Source organism: Oncorhynchus nerka, linkage group LG18, assembly GCF_034236695.1.
Source record: "Oncorhynchus nerka isolate Pitt River linkage group LG18, Oner_Uvic_2.0, whole genome shotgun sequence".
Classification (NCBI taxonomy): domain Eukaryota; kingdom Metazoa; phylum Chordata; class Actinopteri; order Salmoniformes; family Salmonidae; genus Oncorhynchus; species Oncorhynchus nerka.
Genome location: NC_088413.1, coordinates 78,105,066 through 78,126,400, shown reverse-complemented (window position 1 = coordinate 78,126,400; position 21,335 = coordinate 78,105,066). Strand labels below are relative to the sequence as shown.

Genomic DNA, 21,335 nt, shown 5'->3' with positions numbered 1-21,335 from the left:
TGCACTTCCGCACCTGCGGTGGAAGGTGACAGTGCTAGAGTGGTGGTGTTTGTGAGACCAAGAGACATCCCCCCCCAAAAAATTGGTCTTCTCAGAAAAAATGTGAAAAACTATTATGACCTCACAAGCATCTTGGTCTGCCAACTTCTGTCTGTGGCTTTGGGCTACACACCCCTTCTTCCCCTCTGGAAAGGTGAGATTCTCATGAACATGTCGGTTGTTCTTTGCTCTAGGATGACCACAGGCCTCACAAGACTTGTCTGAGTGTTCCCCGGTACCAGTTTAAAACAATTATGGAAGTATATATTGAGATTGTTTAGTGCCAAAAATAAGAGGTACAATGTTAAATAAACTCAGCAAAAAAAGAAAAAAAAAGAAACGTCTTCTCACTGTCAACTGCGTTTATTTTCAGTAAACTTAATGTGTAAATATTTTTATGAACATGACAAGATTCAACAACTGAGACGTAAACTGAACAAGTTCCACAGACATGTGACTAACAGACATGGAATAATGTGTCCCTGAACAAAGGGGGGGAGGGGTCAAAATCAAAAGTAACAGTCAGTATCTGGTGTGGCCACCAGCTGCAATAAATATTGCAATGCATCTCCTCCTCACGGACTGCACCAGATTTGCCAGTTCTTACTGTGAGATGCAAGTTCCTGAACATTTCTGGGGGCAATGGCCCTAGCCTTCACGCTCTACACCGTCCCAGACCATGACGGACCCTCCACCTCCAAATCGATCCCGCTCCAGAGTACAGGCCTCGGTGTAACACTCATTCCTTCAACGACAAACGCGAGTCCGACCATCACCCTTGGTGAGACAAAACCACGACTCGTCAGTGAAGAGCACTTTTTGCCAGTCCTGTCTCATCCAGCGACTGTGGGTTTATGCTGTCTTAGGCGTCTCACAGTACGGACATTGCAATTTATTGACCTGGCCACATCTGCAGTCCTCTTGCCTCCTTGCAACATGCCTAAGGCACGTTCACACAGATGAGCAGGGACCCTGGGCATCTTTCTTTTGGTGTTTTTCAGAGTCAGTAGAAAGGCCTCTTTAGTGTTCTAAGTTTTCAGAACTGTGACCTTAATTGCCTCTCTTCTGTAATCTGTTAGTGTCTTAATGACCGTTCCACAGGTGCATGTTCATTAATTGTTTATGGTTCATTGAACAAGCATGGGAAACAGTGTTTAAACCCTTTACAATGACGATCTGTGAAGTGTTTTGGATTTGTTAGAATTATTTTTGAAAAACAGGGTCCTGAGAAAGGGACGTTTACATGTAAATTTAAAAAAATGATGTTGTTTCCTGATTTTTCTTATATTTCTCAGATATAGGACAGACACTTCAGTACAAACTTTTTTGTTTGATTTTGTTTTGGGACTATCTTTTGTTCCATTTAGTGATTTGTTTTGTTTGGGCAAATGGTTAAAATATTTTTGGCGTCTTGAAGTCCGTCGTCGTAGACAGACTGTAATGGGTCAGTCGAATCTAACTAGTATCTACAAGTTGTATAGAAGTACACTATTAATGTCTGCATGTTATAAAGTCTGAAGAGGAGGAGGATGAGGAGGGGAGAAGGGGGGAGGATGAGTTGGGAAAGAAGAAGAAGAAAGCAAAGAAAGCGATGGTATGGAATCACACATCCAACAATTAATTTTTTTGTGATTTTTCTGATGCATTTTTAAACATAGACAATTAGATTGTAGGTTAGAGACGTTTAAAAGCAATGGACTTGCGTTCGTGAGGATCCCATTTACTTTAAATTCTATGTATGTATGTTGGCTCAATCAGAAATGTGTCTTTAAAAGCGGCAATGGCTATAAACTGTGATCAAATGAATCCCCGCCCATACATACAGTATGAGTATAAAAGGAAAACCAATCTGATATTTGCTAAAATAATCATAAATGAGAGAAACACAGCCATGTCTGTCCCATTTAACAGTCGGTGGATGAAGCGATAGCAGAACTGATATCTATTGTCTCAGATACTATCTCTTATCTTATAGAGGAACCATACAATGTCCTTCAGCTGTCTCCGATGCTATCTCCTCTCCCGTCCTTCCACGCCTCTCCTCTCCTCCCTCGCTCCGTATGGATTCTCTGAAGAACGACAGAGTCAAACATGAAGGAGGGAGAGGAGAGAAAGGGGAGAGAGAATGTCAGGGAGTTGTGTTCTTTTTTCCCCTTCTGTTCAATCTCTTTTATGCTGTTTATTCTTTCATTCTCGGGTTTGTGACAATGTTTTTTAAAACTTGGTTAAAAAGACTGGACAAATAACATTACCTCTAAAGAGGGACCCTCAGGCCAACGTAGGGACCCTCAGGCCAACGTAGGGACCCTCAGGCCAACGTAGGGACCCTCAGGCCAATGTAGGGACCCTCAGGCCAATGTAGGGACCCTCAGGCCAACGTAGGCACACACGCATAGCATGTGAGGGAAACAGACAAGAACACACTAAGAGGTTTTCAAAACTCTCCTCGGGTCTCCCCAGCCGTTCCCATGTATTAGATCTCGCGTGACTCAACTTGTGAACTGATCATCAAGCCCTTAATAAATAGTTGAATCAGGTGTTCAGGGCTACAACGATATTGTGAAACGTCTGGGAGGAAAACCAACCCAGTAAGCTTTAACAAATAAAATAATTTGTATTATTCACATGCTCCTAACATTACAGTGAAATGCTTACTTAAGAGCCCCTAACCAACAATGCAATTAAAAATATACAGATACATTCTAAACCTTGAACATGGACTGCTGACACCCTGTGGAAGCCATAGCAATTGCATCCTGGGAGGATGTATACTTGCCCTTATACATCCTCCCAGCATGCAATTCCTATGGCTTCCACAGGGTGTCAGCAGTCCATGTTCAAGGTTTCAGTCTTGTAACTTCCAAAATGAATAAGAAATATCAGTTTTAGTACAGGGACACAGTCTCGGAAAAGTGTGTTTGCGCGCCATGAAGACAGGACGCACCTGCTAAAATCGGTTTCCTATTGAACATACGTCTTTCTGTAAGAAATATTATAGTTTGATTACATTTTAGGGTCTGAGGAGTTAATAGAAACGTATTTTGACTTGTTGAAACAAAGTTTAAGGGCAGATTTTTGAATTCACTTCTCTGCATGTTGAACTAGTGGTTTACTCAAATCGATTGCTCCAATTAAACTGACTCTTTGGGATATAAAGGAGGATTTTATCTAACAAAATGACACTACATGTTATAGCTGGGACCCTTTGGATGACAAATCAGAGGAAGATTTTCAAAAAGTAAGTGAATATTTCATCGCTATTTGTGAATTTCTGAAACCTGTGACAGTGTTGATGTGAGCCATGACCAGCCTTTCAAAGCATTACAGTACACATCCTGGTAATCCGTCTGGCCCTGTGGCCTTGTGAGTGTTGAACTGGTTAAAGGTCTTTCTCACATCGGCTGTGAAGAGCGTGATCACACAGTCTTCCGGAACAGCTGGTGCTCTCATGCATGTTTCAGTGTTATTTGCCTCGACGTGAGCATAGAAATACTTTTGCTCATCTGGTAGGCTCGTGTCACTGGGCAGCTCTTGGCTGTGCATCCCTTTGTAGTCTGTAATAGTGTTCAAGCCCTGCCACATCCGACGAGCATCAGGGCCGGTGTAGTGCGATTCCATCCTAGTCCTGTTCTGACGCCTGTTTGATGGTTCATCGGAGGGCATAGCGGGATTTCCTAGAAGCTTCCAGGTTAGAGTCCCACACCATGAAAGTGGAAAAGGAACAACTACCAGAGAATACAATTCTCAACCTTTTTAAAATACATTGTTTGAAAAGTATTAGTATCTTAGCAACAAAACCAATCAACTGAGACGGCAGTTTGTAATGTTTCAATATATTACGAGGTGGCTGGTCTGTCTGTGATGTTACTAGGTGGCTGGTCTGTCTGTGATGTTACTAGGTGGCTGGCCTGTCTGTGATGTTACTAGGTGGCTGGTCTGTCTGTGATGTTACTAGGTGGCTGGTCTGTCTGTGATGTTACTAGGTGGCTGGTCTGTCTGTGATGTTACTAGGTGGATGGTCTGTCTGTGATGTTACTAGGTGGCTGGTCTGTCTGTGATGTTACTAGGTGGCTGGTCTGTCTGTGATGTTGCTAGGTGGCTGGTCTGTCTATGATTGTACTAGGTGGATAGTCTGTCTGTGATGTTACTAAGATTAGGCATACATTTTGAATGGTTAAGGGTTACGGGTTGGGATAGAGTTAAACAAAATCAATTCAAATGAGTGCCAATCATTGGGATTGAACACGCGATTCTCAGACCCGGAGCTTGAGGCTTACGCTGAGAGTTAAGGTTTGGGTAAAAAATAAAAAATAAATCAAACGAGTGTCTGTCACTGGGCTTGAACATGTAACCCTCGGAGTAGGTGCGGCCTATGCCCATCCGCCCTCCCCCCTACCTTTTCAGGACATTAGATGAAATGTGAATACATTGGAGTCCTGATAATGTAGGACAACAAGTGCACACACACACACGCGCGCGCACGCACGCACGCACGCACGCACGCACGCACTCACACACACACACACACACACACACACACACACACACACACACACACACACACACACACACACACACCCAGCTACTCCAGGAGGTAATCAGGCTCTTTTGGGAGAGACAAGTGCTTCAGACGAACACCAGACCCTGATTACCTACTAGAGCTGTGTGTGTGTGTGTGTGTGCGACGTCACATCTTCCTCCTGACCACTTCTCGACCTTAATCACCCTCCATTACCCAGGATGCCGCTGAAGCACCTCCTCGGGGATGAAGATGAAGAGGTGAACGAGGGGAAGGAGTGGAAGATGAGATGAACTACAGGAAGCAGGGGAATGAAGTGGGTGAAGGAAAGAGTGGAATTGAGAGGAAGAGGAGATGGAGGGATGGAGGAGAAGAGGAGTGCTCCTGATAAGGAGGAGAGAGAGAGAGAGACAGAGAGAGAGAGAGAGAGAGAGAGAGAGAGAGAGAGAGAGATCCTAAGGTGAGGTCAGTTATGGTTAATAGGGTTGTCTTTGTTTTTCCTCCACCACCTCCTCCCATCTTCACAGATTACAATGTTCCACCAGCTCCTCCTCCCATCTTCACAGATAACAATGTTCCACCACCTCCTCCTCCCATCTTCACAGATAACGATGTTCCACCACCTCCTCCTCCCATCTTCACAGATAACGATGTTCCACCACCTCCTCCTCCCATCTTCACAGATAACGATGTTCCACCACCTCCTCCTCCCATCTTCACAGATAACGATGTTCCACCACCTCCTCCTCCCATCTTCACAGATAACGATGTTCCACCACCTCCTCCCATCTTCACAGATAACGATGTTCCACCACCTCCTCCCATCTTCACAGATAACGATGTTCCACCTCCTCCTCCCATCTTCACAGATAACGATGTTCCACCACCTCCTCCCATCTTCACAGATAACGATGTTCCACCACCTCCTCCCATCTTCACAGATAACGATGTTCCACCACCTCCTCCTCCCATCTTCACAGATAACGATGTTCCACCACCTCCTCCTCCCATCTTCACAGATAACGATGTTCCTCCACCACCTCCTCCCATCTTCACAGATAACGATGTTCCACCACCTCCTCCTCCCATCTTCACAGATAACGATGTTCCACCACCTCCTCCTCCCATCTTCACAGATAACGATGTTCCACCACCTCCTCCCATCTTCACAGATAACGATGTTCCACCACCTCCTCCCATCTTCACAGATAACGATGTTCCACCACCTCCTCCTCCCATCTTCACAGATAACGATGTTCCACCACCTCCTCCTCCCATCTTCACAGATAACGATGTTCCATCACCTCCTCCTCCCATCTTCACAGATAACGATGTTCCACCACCTCCTCCTCCCATCTTCATAGATAACGATGTTCCACCACCTCCTCCTCCCATCTTCACAGATAACGATGTTCCACCACCTCCTCCTCCCATCTTCACAGATAACGATGTTCCACCACCTCCTCCCATCTTCACAGATAACGATGTTCCACCACCTCCTCCTCCCATCTTCACAGATAACGATGTTCCACCACCTCCTCCCATCTTCACAGATAACGATGTTCCACCACCTCCTCCTCCCATCTTCACAGATAACGATGTTCCACCACCTCCTCCTCCCATCTTCACAGATAACGATGTTCCACCACCTCCTCCTCCCATCTTCACAGATAACGATGTTCCACCACCTCCTCCCATCTTCACAGATAACAATGTTCCACCACCTCCTCCCATCTTCACAGATAACGATGTTCCACCTCCTCCCATCTTCACAGATAACAATGTTCCACCACCTCCTCCTCCCATCTTCACAGATAACGATGTTCCACCACCTCCTCCTCCCATCTTCACAGATAACGATGTTCCACCACCTCCTCCTCCCATCTTCACAGATAACGATGTTCCACCACCTCCTCCTCCCATCTTCACAGATAACGATGTTCCACCACCTCCTCCCATCTTCACAGATAACGATGTTCCACCACCTCCTCCCATCTTCACAGATAACGATGTTCCACCACCTCCTCCTCCCATCTTCACAGATAACGATGTTCCACCACCTCCTCCTCTCATCTTCACAGATAACGATGTTCCTCCACCACCTCCTCCCATCTTCACAGATAACGATGTTCCACCACCTCCTCCTCCCATCTTCACAGATAACGATGTTCCACCACCTCCTCCCATCTTCACAGATAACGATGTTCCACCACCTCCTCCCATCTTCACAGATAACGATGTTCCACCACCACCTCCTCCCATCTTCACAGATAACGATGTTCCTGTGTTCTTCTATGTTGGCTCAGTCTTCCCCTCTCCTCTAGTACCTGATATGGATTTAGACAGAGATATATAGGGAACTCATCTTTATATCTGTGCCATTATGATGTCTCTGACAGTTTGGGTAGCGCCAACTAAGGTTATCTCATTTTAAAATAGTGCTTGTCACATCTTCATTTGTGTTTGAAAAAAAGCGTAAAGATAATATTGGTGATTTACTACCACCTGCAGTGCTGGAGTCCTGATCCAACTCTTGTGATTCTCAACACTGGAGCTCCACAGGGGTGCGTGCTCAGTCCCCTCCTGTACTCCCTGTTCACCCTCAACTGCATGGCCATACACGACTCCAGCACCATCATTAAGTTTGCAGACGACACAACACATTACTTATTTTCCACCATAATTTGCAAATCAATTCATAAAAAATCCTGCAATGTGATTTTCTGGACTTTTTTCTTCTCATTTTGTCTGTCATAGTTGAAGTGTACCTATGATGAAAAGTACGGGCCTCTCTCATCTTTTTAAGTAGGAGAACTTGCACAATTGGTGGCTGACTAAATACTTTTTTGCCCCACTGTACCTATTGTTCACCTAATACCTTTTTTGCACTATTGGTTAGAGCCTGTAAGTAAGCATTTCACTGTAAGGTCTGTTGTATACGGCGCACGTGACAAATAAACGTTGATTTGATTTGTGTGTCATTCATTTATTGTGGCCACTAGATAGCGGTGATATAGCTGAAAGCCATTTATTAAACATAACCATATTTAAAGAAGGAGACAAAGCTCTGATGATTGGCTTATCGCTCCCAACCCATATGAATCCCCACCCAGTTGACTACTTTAAAATGGTGGAATACTTCAGTATCCATGTTAAAACTGGTCACATCCATCTAGAGTCCTCTACCTATCGCTATGTGATAGAGGTGAGCGTCCATATAAAAAAACATCTGTTTTTTTAAAGGATCTACAGCAGATCAGAATGTTCATTGACAACGACTTGTGTTTAATATTGGTATTAGACTTTACCCCAGGACTCTCCAACCCTGTTCCTGGAGAGATACCTACTATAGGTTTACATCTATCTAGTCCAGGGCTCTCCAACCCTGTTCCTGGAGAGATACCTACTATAGGTTTACATCTATCTAGTCCAGGACTCTCCAACCCTGTTCCTGGAGAGATACCTACTATAGGTTTACATCTATCTAGTCCAGGACTCTCCAACCCTGTTCATGGAGAGATACATACTATAGGATGACATCTATCTAGTCCAGGACTCTCGAACCCTGTTCCTGGAGAGATACCTACTATAGGTTTATATCTATCTAGTCCAGGACTCTCCAACCTTGTTCCTGGAGCTACTATAGGTTTATATTGATCTAGTCCAGGGCTCTTCAACCCTGTACCTGGAGAGATACCTACTATAGATTTATAGTGATCTAGTCCAGAACACTCCAACCCTGTTCCTGGAGAGATACCTACTATAGGTTTATATTGATCTAGTCCAGGTCTCTCCAACCCTGTTCCTGGAGAGATACCTACTATAGATGTATATTGATCTAGTCCAGGATTCTCCAACCCTGTTCCTGGAGAGATACCTACTATAGATCTATATTGATCTAGTCCAGGATTCTCCAACCCTGTTCCTGGAGAGATACCTACTATAGATCTATATTGATCTAGTCCAGGACTCTCCAACCCTGTTCCTGGAGAGATACCTACTATAGGTTTATATTAATCTAGTCCAGGACTCTCCAACCCTGTTCCTGGAGAGATACCTACCATCTTGTAGGTTTTCACTCCAAGACTATTTTTAAAATTTATTTAACCTTTATTAAACTAATCTAGTGCACCCGATTCTAGTATTTGAATGTTGATCAGCTGAATCAGGTTAGTTGAAACTGGGGTAAGAGTGAAAACCTACAGGAGTGTATCTCTCCATGCACAGGGTTGGAGAGCCCTGGACTAGATAGATGTAAACCTACAGTAGGTATCTCTCCAGGAACAGGGTTGGAGAGCCCTGCTATTTGATTCGGGCTCCCAAGTGGCACAGTGGTCTAAGAAACTGCATGTCAGTGTTAGAGACATCACTACAGTGGTTTGATTCCAACCTCTATCACAACCGGCTGTGATTGAGAGTCCCATAGAGCAGCTCACAATTGGCCCAGCGTTGTCCAGATTAGGGTTTGGCTGGGTTAAGACTGTCATTGTAAATAAGAATTTGTTCTTTACTTGCCTAGTTAAATTGAGTAAAAGAGATATTTGATCCTCTTGGTGTAAAAGCTAAGAGGTTCGACTGACTGACAGTAGCAAGGTTCAAGTCCAGGCTGGGCTACCCCCGACCCCCCCCCCCCAAAATTAACCACACTATCTTATAAACTGTGCAATTGAGCTGTTTCCTTTTTTTCCCTAACACTCTGTTATTCTGTTTCCTGAGGTTAAGAGAGAAGAGAAATGAACGATGTGTCCCAGAGGAGTGAGAGAACAAACATAACGTGTAATCCCCTGTAAAAAAAAAGAAGAGAGGGGAGGATAATGAATGAGAAAACTTGATTAATGTTCCTCTTATCAAACGTCATTCAACACTCTGAGGGATCTTATTCAAACACACAGGACTTAGCACGCACACGCATGGATACACACACACACACACACACACACACACACACACACACACACACACACACACACACACACACACACGGTGGTTAATCCTGTGAGGTGAAATACTCTCAGGAGACAGATGATAATGAGAGGTTTAATTTCATTAGGGGACACTGAGGATGACTGGAGCTACTGATGAGACTGACTGCATCCAGACTACATCTTGTTATGGAGAGAGAGATGGAGTGAGAGAGAGAGAGAGAGAGAGAGAGAGAGAGAGAGAGAGAGAGAGAGAGAGAGAGAGAGAGAGAGAGAGAGAGAGAGAGAGAGAGAGAGAGAGAAAGAAAAAACGAGAGAAGAGAGAGAGAGAGAGAGAGAGAGATAAATAAGTCCAATGTATCTTAGACTAGTAGCTTGGTGATAGTTTCTATATGATCACCAGGGAGGTTGTTACGCTAACGTCTGTGGAGAGAAACAGATAAAAGCAGAATTAATACTCACCTCTCTCTCTCTCTCTCTCTCTCTCAATTAAATTCAATTCCAGGGCTCTCTGTGTCTCTTTCTCTCTCTCTCTCTGTCTCTCTCTCTCTCTCTCTCTCAATTCAAGGGGTTTTATTGGCATGGGAAACATGTGTTATCATTGCCGAAGCAAGTGAGGTAGATAATATACAAAAGTGAAATAAACAATAAAAATTAACAGTAAACATTACACATACAGAAGTTTCAAAACAATAAAGACATTACAAATATCATATTATATATATATACACAGTGTTATAACAATGTACAAATGGTTAAAGTACACAAGGGAAAATAAATAAGCATAAATATGGGTTGTATTTACGATGGTGTTTGTTCTTCACTGGTTGCCCTTTTCTTGTGGCAACAGGTCACAAATCTTGCTGCTGTGATGGTACACTGTGGAATTTCACCCAGTAGATATGGGAGTTTATCAAAATTGGATTTGTTTTCAAATTCTTTGTGGATCTGTGTAATCTGAGGGAAATATGTCTCTCTAATATGGTCATACATTGGGCAGGAGTTTAGGAAGTGCAGCTCAGTTTCCACCTCATTTAGTGGGCAGTGAGTACATAGCCTGTCTTCTCTTGAGAGCCATGTCTGCCTACGACGGTCTTTCTCAATAGCAAGGCTATGCTCTCTGAGTCTGTACATAGTCAAAGCTTTCCTTAAGTTTGGGTCAGTCACAGTGGTCTTTGTATTCTGCCACTGTGTACTCTATGTTTAGGGCCAAATAGCATTCTAGTTTGCTTTGTTTTTTTTGTTAATACTTTCCAATGTGTCAAGTAATTATCTTTTTGTTTTCTCATGATTTGGTTGGGTCTGGATAAGAGCGTCTGCTAAATGACTTAAATGTAATGTAATGTAATGTTGTCCTGGGGCTCAGTGGGGTGTGTTTATGTTTGTGAACAGAGTGTGAGTGTGTTAATGAGCGATGGAGGGGAGAGATTTAGACGAGAGGAGGGGATGAAGAGGCAGAGAAAATATTCTGTCTTGCATCTCAGCTCTAAGGATCATTACTGATTGAGATTGTGTTAGAGTGGAGGGGCGGCAGGGTAGCCTAGTGGTTAGAGTGGAGTGTTTGAAACATGCTGCTGGTTTGTGCGTCCGCCTGTGTGTGTGTGTGTGTGTGTGTGTGTGTGTGTGTGTGTGTGTGTGTGTGTGTGTGTGTCTCCACCCGTCACAGTGGTGATGCTTTTACCCTCCCCGTTATATATTTTCCCCACGACATCTCCACACAGGATGGTTCAAACAGTAGGAGAGAAGAGTGGCTCCACAAAGTCACACACGCACACACAGACAGAACACACCGAACACACACACACACAGACAGAACACACCGAACACACACAGACAGAACACACCGAACACACACACACAGACAGACAGAACACACCGAAAACACACACACACACACACACACACACACACACACACACACACACACACACACACACACACACACACACACACACACACACACACACACACGCTCATACAGGAATCATTGTCTGGCACAGATTCACACAACATTAGAATATTCCACCATGTTGTGGTTGAATCAGATGAAACGTTATTAAATATACATCACAGACACACGTTGGGTACGAAGGGTGAGAATTCAGAGAGATTTATTTAGTCGAATTAGCTTTCTTTTTTTCAATTGTTCTCTCTCTCTCTCTCTCTCTCTCTCTCTCTCTCTCTCTCTCTCTCTCTCTCTCTCTTTCCTCACCCTGACCTGATCTCTCCTGCTGTTCCCAGACTCTGTCACCTTTTGACATGGTGTTTTAACCTCTCTGACAGAGAACTGTAACCTGTAGAGAGAGAGAAAGAAAGACAATGAGACAGACTCTCCCTCTCTTCTTCTCCAGTCTCCCAGTAATGACTGGGTCAGTGAAGCTCAGAGTTCACACTCCTCTTGACGTGCTCAAATCAAATCAAAACTTTATTCATACAGCACATTTCAAACATGGAATGCAACACAATGTGGTTTGCACACACACACACACACACACAAAATATATATATTATAATAATAATTCAAATAAAAGCTGAAATATTTACTACACACCAAACATAAGATAAAAAAAATAAAAGAACAACACAAACTGAACGACTATAAAGCACCCTGAGGAAAAGCAAAACTACAAGTATGTGTTTTAAAAATCTCTTTTAAATATGTCCACAGTTTGGGCACCCCTAAGGTTCTCTGGCAGACTATACCGGAGGCTGAGGGCAAAGTAACTAAAAGCCGCCTCTCCATGCCTCTTGGTCCCAGACTTTTGGATAGTTTAAAGGTCAGTACCAGAGGACCTGAATTCTGTATATTTTTGCAGTTGACCAATGACGTTCTCGGGTAGACCAGACAGGAAGTAGTCAAGCCTGAAGCCTCTGAACACCTCAACCCCTGTCCCCCACTGAAGTCAAGCCTCTGAACACCTCAACCCCTGTCCCCCACTGAAGGCAAGCCTCTGAATAACTCAACCCCTGTCCCCCACTGAAGGCAAGCCTCTGAATACCTCAACCCCTGTCCCCCACTGAAGGCAAGCCTCTGAATACCTCAACCCCTGTCCCCCACTGAAGTCAAGCCTCTGAACTCCTCAACCCCTGTCCCCCACTGAAGTCAAGCCTCTGAACACCTCAACCCCTGTCCCCCACTGAAGGCAAGCCTCTGAACACCTCAACCCCTGTCCCCCACTGAAGGCAAGCCTCTGAACCTCTACTAAAAGTACGCACGAGTCTCTCTGTATCAGCCAGACAGAGAAACGGCCACAACTTAGCAATGTTCCTCGGGTGTTTAAAAAGCTATTTTGGTCACATTTCTAATGTGTGATTCGAAATTGAGTTCAGAATCTAAAATAACGCCTAGGTTTTTTACCTGGTGTTTTATCTTTATTACCTGGTGAATTAAAATGTGCGGCCAGATTCTCTCTCTGTGCTTTGGCTCCAACAATAAGCACTTCAGTCTTATCTCGATTTAGCTGGAAGAATTTGTGAGCCTTTCCAAGTATTTAAATGACGAATACAATCTACTAATTTATCCGTGGAGCTATAATCCTCTGGTGACACAGACATGTGAAGTTGTGTATCATCCGCTACGCAGTAAAAATAAAAATCTATGCTGTGCTTTATGATAATGCCTTTCTCCTCCTCTCTTCTCTTACACAGTTCATCCATCAATCCTCTCCTGCTTCTATCCATCACTCCCCAGTCCACCTGGCCATGCTGCTGCTCCAGTTTCAACTGTTCTGCCTTATTATTATTAGACCATGCTGGTCATTTATGAACATTTTAACATCTTGGCCATGCTCTGTTATAATCTCCACCCGACACAGCCAGAAGAGGACTGGCCACCCCACATAGCCTGGTTCCTCTCTAGGTTTCTTCCTAGGTTTTGGCCTTTCTTGGGAGTTTTTCCTAGCCACTGTGCTTCTACACCTGCATTGCTTGCTGTTTGGGGTTTTAGGCTGGGTTTCTGTACAGCACTTTGTGACATCAGCTGATGTACGAAGGGCTATATAAATACATTTGATTTGATTTGATCTTCTCCTCCTTCTATCCATCCATCCATCATCCATTCATCCATCCTCCCATCCATCCATCCATCCATCCATCCATCCATCCATCCATCCATCCATCCATCCATCCATCCATCCATCCATCCATCCATCCATCCATCCATCCATCCATCCATCCATCACTCCTCTCCTCCTTCTACACATTAGAGATATGAGTAGTCCTGTTTTGACAAGGGCTTGTTTTACAGATCAATCCATGCATCATGAAGTATATATGAGCTGATCTACAGTCAACTTAACATACCGTTCTGTATACAATCATCATCTATCTGTCACTGTTTCACCTGTCTTTGTGCTTGTCTCCATCCCCCTCCAGGCGTCGCCCGTCTTCCCCACTTATCCCCTGGGTATTTATACCTGTGTATTCTGTTTGTCTGATGCCAGTTCGTCTTGTTTCTCAAGCTTAACGGCTTTTGTCTTGTCAGCTCCTGTTTTTTCCCAGCCTGTCTTTTTCTCTTCTTCCTGGTGTTTGACCCCTGACCCTGAGTCTGCCTGCCGTTCCTGTACCTGTTGCTGTCATAAACATTGTTACTTCGTTATTTCTGCATCTGGGTCTTACCTTATCCTAATAACATGATCTGATCTACAGTCAACCATAATGAACACATGATCTGATCTACAGTCAACCATAATGTACACATGATCTGATCTACAGTCAACCATAATGAACACATGATCTGATCTGATCTACAGTCAACGGATAATGAACACATGATCTGATCTACAGTCAACCATAATGAACACATTATCTGATCTACAGTCAACCATAATGAACACATGATCTGATCTGATCTACAGTCAACCATAATGAACACATGATCTGATCTACAGTCAACCATAATGTACACATGATCTGATCTACAGTCAACCATAATGAACACATGATCTGATCTGATCTACAGTCAATGGATAATGAACACATGATCTGATCTACAGTCAACCATAATGAACACATGATCTGATCTGATCTACAGTCAACCATAATGAACACATGATCTGATCTACAGTCAACCATAATGAACACATGATCTGATCTGATCTACAGTCAACCATAATGAACACATGATCTGATCTGATCTACAGTCAAATATAATGAACACATGATCTGATCTACAGTCAACTATAATGAACACATGATCTGATCTGATCTACAGTCAACCACAATGAACACAGTTATTCCAGTTATCCATAATGAACAGAGTTATCCATAATGAACAGAGTTATTCCAGTTATCCACAATGAACACAGTTATTCCAGTTATCCACAATGAACACAGTTATCCATAATGAACAGAGTTATTCCAGTTATCCATAATGAACATAGTTATCCATAATGAACACAGTTATCCATAATGAACACAGTTATCCATAATGAACACAGTTATCCATAATGAACAGAGTTATTCCTGTTATCCATAATGAACACAGTTATCCATAATGAACACAGTTATCCATAATGAACACAGTTATTCCAGTTATCCATAATGAACACAGTATTCCATTATCCATAATGAACAATTCCAGAACAGTTATTTGAACAGTTATCCATAATGAACACAGTTATCCATAATGAACACAGTTATCCATAATGAACAGAGTTATTCCAGTTATCCATAATGAACACAGTTATTAATGAACAGTTATCCATAATGAACACAGTTATCCATAATGAACAGAGTTATTCCAGTTATCCATAATGAACACAGTTATTCCAGTTATCCATAATGAACACAGATATCCATAATGAACACAGTTATTCCAGTTGTCCATAATGAACACAGATATTCCAGTTATCCATAATGAACACAGTTATCCATAATGAACACAGTTATTCTAGTTATCCATAATGAACACAGTTATTCCAGTTATCCATAATGAACACAGTTATTCCAGTTATCCATAATTAACATGGTTATCCATAATGAACACAGTTATCCATAATGAACACAGTTATCCATAATGAACACAGTTATTCCAGTTATCCATAATGAACACAGTTATTTCAGTTATCAATAATGAACACAGTTATCCATAATGAACAGAGTTATTCCAGTTGTCCATAATGAACACAGTTATTCCAGTTATCCATAATGAACACAGTTATTCCAGTTATCCATAATGAACACAGTTATCCATAATGAACACAGTTTTCCATAATGAACACAGTTATTCCAGTTATCCATAATGAACACAGTTATCCATAATGAACAGAGTTATTCCAGTTATCCATAATGAACACAGTTATTTCAGTTATCAATAATGAACACAGTTATCCATAATGAACACAGTTATCCATAATGAACAGAGTTATTCCAGTTGTCCATAATGAACACAGTTATTCCAGTTATCCATAATGAACACAGTTATTCCAGTTATCCATAATGAACACAGGTATCCATAATGAACACAGTTATTCCAGTTATCCATAATGAACACAGTTATCCATAATGAACACAGTTATTCCAGTTATCCATAATGAACACAGTTATCCATAATGAACAGAGTTATTCCAGTTATCCATAATGAACACAGTTATTTCAGTTATCAATAATGAACACAGTTATCCATAATGAACACAGTTATCCATAATGAACAGAGTTATTCCAGTTGTCCATAATGAACACAGTTATTCCAGTTATCCATAATGAACACAGTTATTCCAGTTACCCATAATGAACAGAGTTATTCCAGTTATCCATAATGAACACAGTTATTTCAGTTATCCATAATGAACACAGTTATCCATAATGAACACAGTTATCCATAATGAACAGAGTTATTCCAGTTATCCATAATGAACACAGTTATTCCAGTTATCCATAATGACATATCAGCGAAAGCTATTCTGGTCTTTCTTTTCTGTTAAAACAATAGCCTCTCTAGTTCTGGATGTCGCTGTGTCTAAAGGACAGGAAGACACGCAGCAGCAGCCATATGTTCAAAACAATACCCACCAGACAACACACACACACACACACACACACACACACACACACACACACACACACACACACACACACACACACACACACACACACACACACACACACACACTCTCTCTCTCTCTCTCTCTCTCCAGGCTATTCCTGTCCTCGTCCAGTGTGGTGTTACAGACGTTTTTTTTCTTCTCTATCCTCTTCTCCTCTGTGTTCCTTCACTCTGCAGAGGAGTGGAGAACAGCAAGGGTCTCTGATAGACCAAGAGGCTGCTCACTGTCCCAGTGGGTGATTGTTTCTGTGTGTGGGTGTGAGTGTGGAGGCTGGTGACTTGAAAAATTGTGGAGGATGCGAGACCCAAGATATAGGTACGGAGACGACAAAGCGTTTCAAATGATTGTAGTCTAAAACATTTTTTTAAAGACAAATTAATATGGGGAATAGGAATGAGAGGGCTACTTACACAGTGTGGGGAAGGGATCACAGTAGTGATTGAATGAGGGTATGAGGAAAGGGGTTGAGGTGTTCAGAGGCTTGCCTTCAGTGGAGGACAGGGTGTTCAGAGGCTTGCCTTCAGTGGAGGACAGGGTGTTCAGAGGCTTGCCTTCAGTGGAGGACAGGGTGTTCAGAGGCTTGCCTTCAGTGGAGGACAGGGTGTTCAGAGGCTTGCCTTCAGTGGAGGACAGGGTGTTCAGAGGCTTGCCTTCAGTGGAGGACAGGGTGTTCAGAGGCTTGCCTTCAGTGGAGGACAGGGTGTTCAGAGGCTTGCCTTCAGTGGAGGACAGGCTGTTCAGAGGCTTGCCTTCAGTGGAGGACAGGGTGTTCAGAGGCTTGCCTTCAGTGGAGGACAGGGTGTTCAGAGGCTTGCCTTCAGTGGAGGACAGGGTGTTCAGAGGCTTGCCTTCAGTGGAGGACAGGTTGTTCAGAGGCTTGCCTTCAGTGGAGGACAGGGTGTTCAGAGGCTTGCCTTCAGTGGAGGACAGGGTGTTCAGAGGCTTGCCTTCAGTGGAGGACAGGGTGTTCAGAGGCTTGCCTTCAGTGGAGGACAGGGTGTTCAGAGGCTTGCTTTCAGTGGAGGACAGGGGTTGAGGTGTTCAAAGGCTTGACTTCAGTGGAGGATAGGGGTTGAGGTGTTCAGAGGATTGCCTTCAGTGGGGGACAGGGGTTGCGGTGATCAGAAGCTTTCCTTCAGTGGGAGATAGGGGTTGAGGTTTTCAGAAGCTTGACTTCAGTGGAGGATAGGGGTTGAGGTGTTCAGAAGCTTGACTTCAGTGGAGGACAGGGGTTGAGGTGTTCAGAGGCTTGACTTCAGTGGAAGACAGGGGTTTAGGTGTTCAGAGGCTTGCCTTCAGTGGGGGACAGGGGTTGAGGTGTTCAGAGGCTTGCCTTCAGTGGAGGACAGGGTGTTCAGAGGCTTGCCTTCAGTGGAGGACAGGGTGTTCAGAGGCTTGCTTTCAGTGGAGGACAGGGGTTGAGGTGTTCAAAGGCTTGACTTCAGTGGAGGATAGGGGTTGAGGTGTTCAGAGGATTGCCTTCAGTGGGGGACAGGGGTTGCGGTGATCAGAAGCTTTCCTTCAGTGGGAGATAGGGGTTGAGGTTTTCAGAAGCTTGACTTCAGTGGAGGATAGGGGTTGAGGTGTTCAGAAGCTTGACTTCAGTGGAGGACAGGGGTTGAGGTGTTCAGAGGCTTGACTTCAGTGGAGGACAGGGGTTTAGGTGTTCAGAGGCTTGCCTTCAGTGGGGGACAGGGGTTGAGGTGTTCAGAGGCTTGCCTTCAGTGGGGGACAGGGGTTGAGGTGTTCAGAGGCTTGCCTTCAGTGGGGGACAGGGGTTGAGGTGTTCAGAGGCTTCAGTGCAGGACAGGGGTTGAGGTGGTCAGAGGCTTGCCTTCAGTGGAGGACAGGGGTTGAGGTGTTCAGAGGCTTCAGTGAAGGACAGGCTCCTCATGGATGGATGGTGTTGGAGAAGAGATCAACTCTTCCACTGGGTGCAGGACAGGATTTGAATTAGAAAACAAAAATCTAAAGAGCTAAGGATTCAAATCACACGGATGGGTAATAATGTGATTGTGTCTGTGATTGACTCTACATACAGTAATGAGAGACAGGGCTACTCACAGTGTTTTGAAGAGGAAACATTGAATGCGCCAGTGGTAGAGCACATGAAACCTGTTTTCCGTTCATGACAGGAGAGAGTTGACCCCGGACAGTGGAGTGGAGTGGTCATCGCGTCTCAATCTCTTTTATTCTCACTTTGAATGGATGATGTGATGGAATTTATCCAATTGATCAAATTCATACTGAATTGATTTCGACATCCCAGGGAAGACAGAATAAACGTCCCTGTGCTCAGCAAGTAAAGCATCGCAACATGTAATTACCTCTGAAAGCTCCTTGTAGTTGCCCTTTTTAGCGAAACTTTCCCTCTCACCGTGATCCACCTCTCACATGCCGCAAGTTGCTTGAGAACATCCCTGTTTCTCCTACCTTCTCGTTGCGTTGCACAAGATTGAATACGCAGACCTTTGTCCATTATCTGATCAATGATCAATGCTGCAGTTTTTCTCAGAAGCTTGAAACTGATGTAGGGGTACTTCAACAAAAAGACTGCACTCCGGTCACTAGCTAGCTACTTGCTACTAATGTTAGCAAGGCAAATTTAAATAAATTGCACTCAACACAAAATGAAGTCATCGAAACCAAGTAAACAATATATAATCTACCTCCTCCATCTCCTGTAGTTTGAAGAAACTAATTTTATGAAAATTTCCTAAAAATCGACTAATCACTATCTCGATCTCGATCTATCCAACAAAGTCACCAACTCACCAAGCTTCTAAATCACACATGGCGTAGTACTAGGTTCATTATCTGATCCTTTGATTGGATGGACAGCATGGCAGTTCATACTGCAAAAGATTTGACTGGGTGGCGGACGTTCTCATTAAGTCATCATAATCACCATGTAGGTCTATGGAAGGGGGTGAGATGCACGAGCCTCCTAGGTTTTGTATTGAAGTCAATGTACCCAGAGGAGGATGGAAGCTAGCTGTCCTCCAGCTACACATGGTGCTACCCTAGAGGTGTTGAGACGTCTGTAGACCACCAGATCCGGTATCTGGTGACGTGAATATATTTAGTATAGTTTTATGTAGTTTTATGTAGTCCACTGATGTGTGTGTGTGTTACGCGAGTGTGTGTGTGAGAGGCTGGTTAGCTTTGGAGCAGGGCCAGGGAGGAAGGTATTGGTGTTTCCAGGAAACTGCTATGATGCTGCAAAAGACCAGCTGTCCGTTTACATGCTTGTCATCACAGGGAAGAGGAGTAGTCATTGTTAGAGGCTAGACCTCCCGCGCACCCCATCACCCTTTACACAGGCTCCTAGCTCAGAAGAACGAATGCAGCTGCTCTGATACTGTTATACACACACACACACACACACACACACACACACACACACACACACACACACACACACACACACACACAGTTAGATGCTGCTGTACAGCCTGATCTAGAAGCATAATAATTTCACTACACTCGCAATAACATCTGCTAACCATGTGTATGTGACTAATACAATTTGATTTGATTTGGAACTGTGTTGCCAACTGCTTGAACAAATCAGTCTGGGACATTCAACACATCAAAACCTCACACAAAGACTACTAGTGATGCAGTCAGTCTCTCCTCAACATTGAGAAAGGAGAGATTGACATGCATGTCATTGACATTCTCCTTCCTTGTACATCTAAGTGTAGTTTAATCTCTTCCAATTGCTCAATATTTATATTATTTCATTTTGATTTGTGCCTCCCCCAAAAATGATGCTTTTAGATTTTTTTTTATGAAATGGGAAAATGTACATTTGCATCAGCACTACAACAACTCAGTGACATATCTGAGCTTAGGTTATCTGAGCTTATGTCACTGATAAGTCTCCACTGTCTCAACATGCCCTTGACATTTTGAAGACAGGCACCTGTCTTCGTATTCGAGCATCATCTGTTTCCATAAGGTGTCAAAGGTCATCATTAATGTTCTACCAACAAAGCTTCAGTAGTATTTTAGCCAGATGTGTCAGTAGCCTGCTGACCCTCTCGCAGCCGCCGGCCTAACGATCGCACAGGGCCTGAAATAATTGCCAGAGTCAGTTGTTTAAAAAAATCTAGTTCCAGCAGTTCCTGAGCTAGTCCTCCTAATGCCATTTGACTTCACATGGAATACGACAACATCAGCCCCCGGTAGGAGAACGGTAGGAAGCAGCCTTGTAATATCCTGTACTGGTGTTCCATTTTTTATTCGAGTACCGAGACATTTCTCTCCATAGATGATGATATCGGCTGGTGAAGGAGGTCGTACCGAGACATTTCTCTCCATAGATGATGATATCGGCTGGTGAAGGAGGTCCGGCAGTTTTTACGCCTCGAGCCACAAAACCCAGACATCCTCAATGTCCGTTAAGAGGAGGAGCGCAGTCTGAAGTGACAAAACCCAGACATCCTCAATGTCCGTTAAGAGGAGGAGCGCAGTCTGAAGTGACAATAGCTACAATAGCAGCTAGGTTATGTCTAGTGCTACTCTATGCTTAGAGAAGATGGGCAATAATAGTAATGAGCTTTTTTTTTGGTATTCAAATACTGTGTCCAGTCTTTAGATTTGTAAGCTACACTGATGGCCTTCTGGCACTTGATTGAGCAACAGAGACCAAGTTTATAAGAGTCACAAGCACCAATCCATCTGAAACAAGTGTTACTGGAAGAAAACCAGTAAGGGACAACTTCATTAAGGGTCCGAACTAAATACCAGCCTTAGTAAAGTTGAAAATTTACTCTGAGGCCTTTGACTCTACAGTTACAGTAC

At 43.6% G+C, this 21,335-nt stretch overlaps 1 protein-coding gene across 1 annotated transcript; it reads left to right on the top strand.

The window, feature by feature from the left end:
* The first annotated feature begins 681 nt into the window (after nt 1-681).
* Nucleotides 682-16,765, top strand: LOC135561650 (uncharacterized). The gene is made up of 5 exons (XM_065003375.1): nt 682-820; nt 5,086-6,854; nt 6,958-6,962; nt 12,149-12,257; nt 16,703-16,765. Exons 1-5 carry the CDS (start codon nt 682-684, stop codon nt 16,763-16,765), a joined length of 2,085 nt encoding a protein of 694 aa, XP_064859447.1.
* The last annotated feature ends 4,570 nt before the right edge of the window (nt 16,766-21,335 follow it).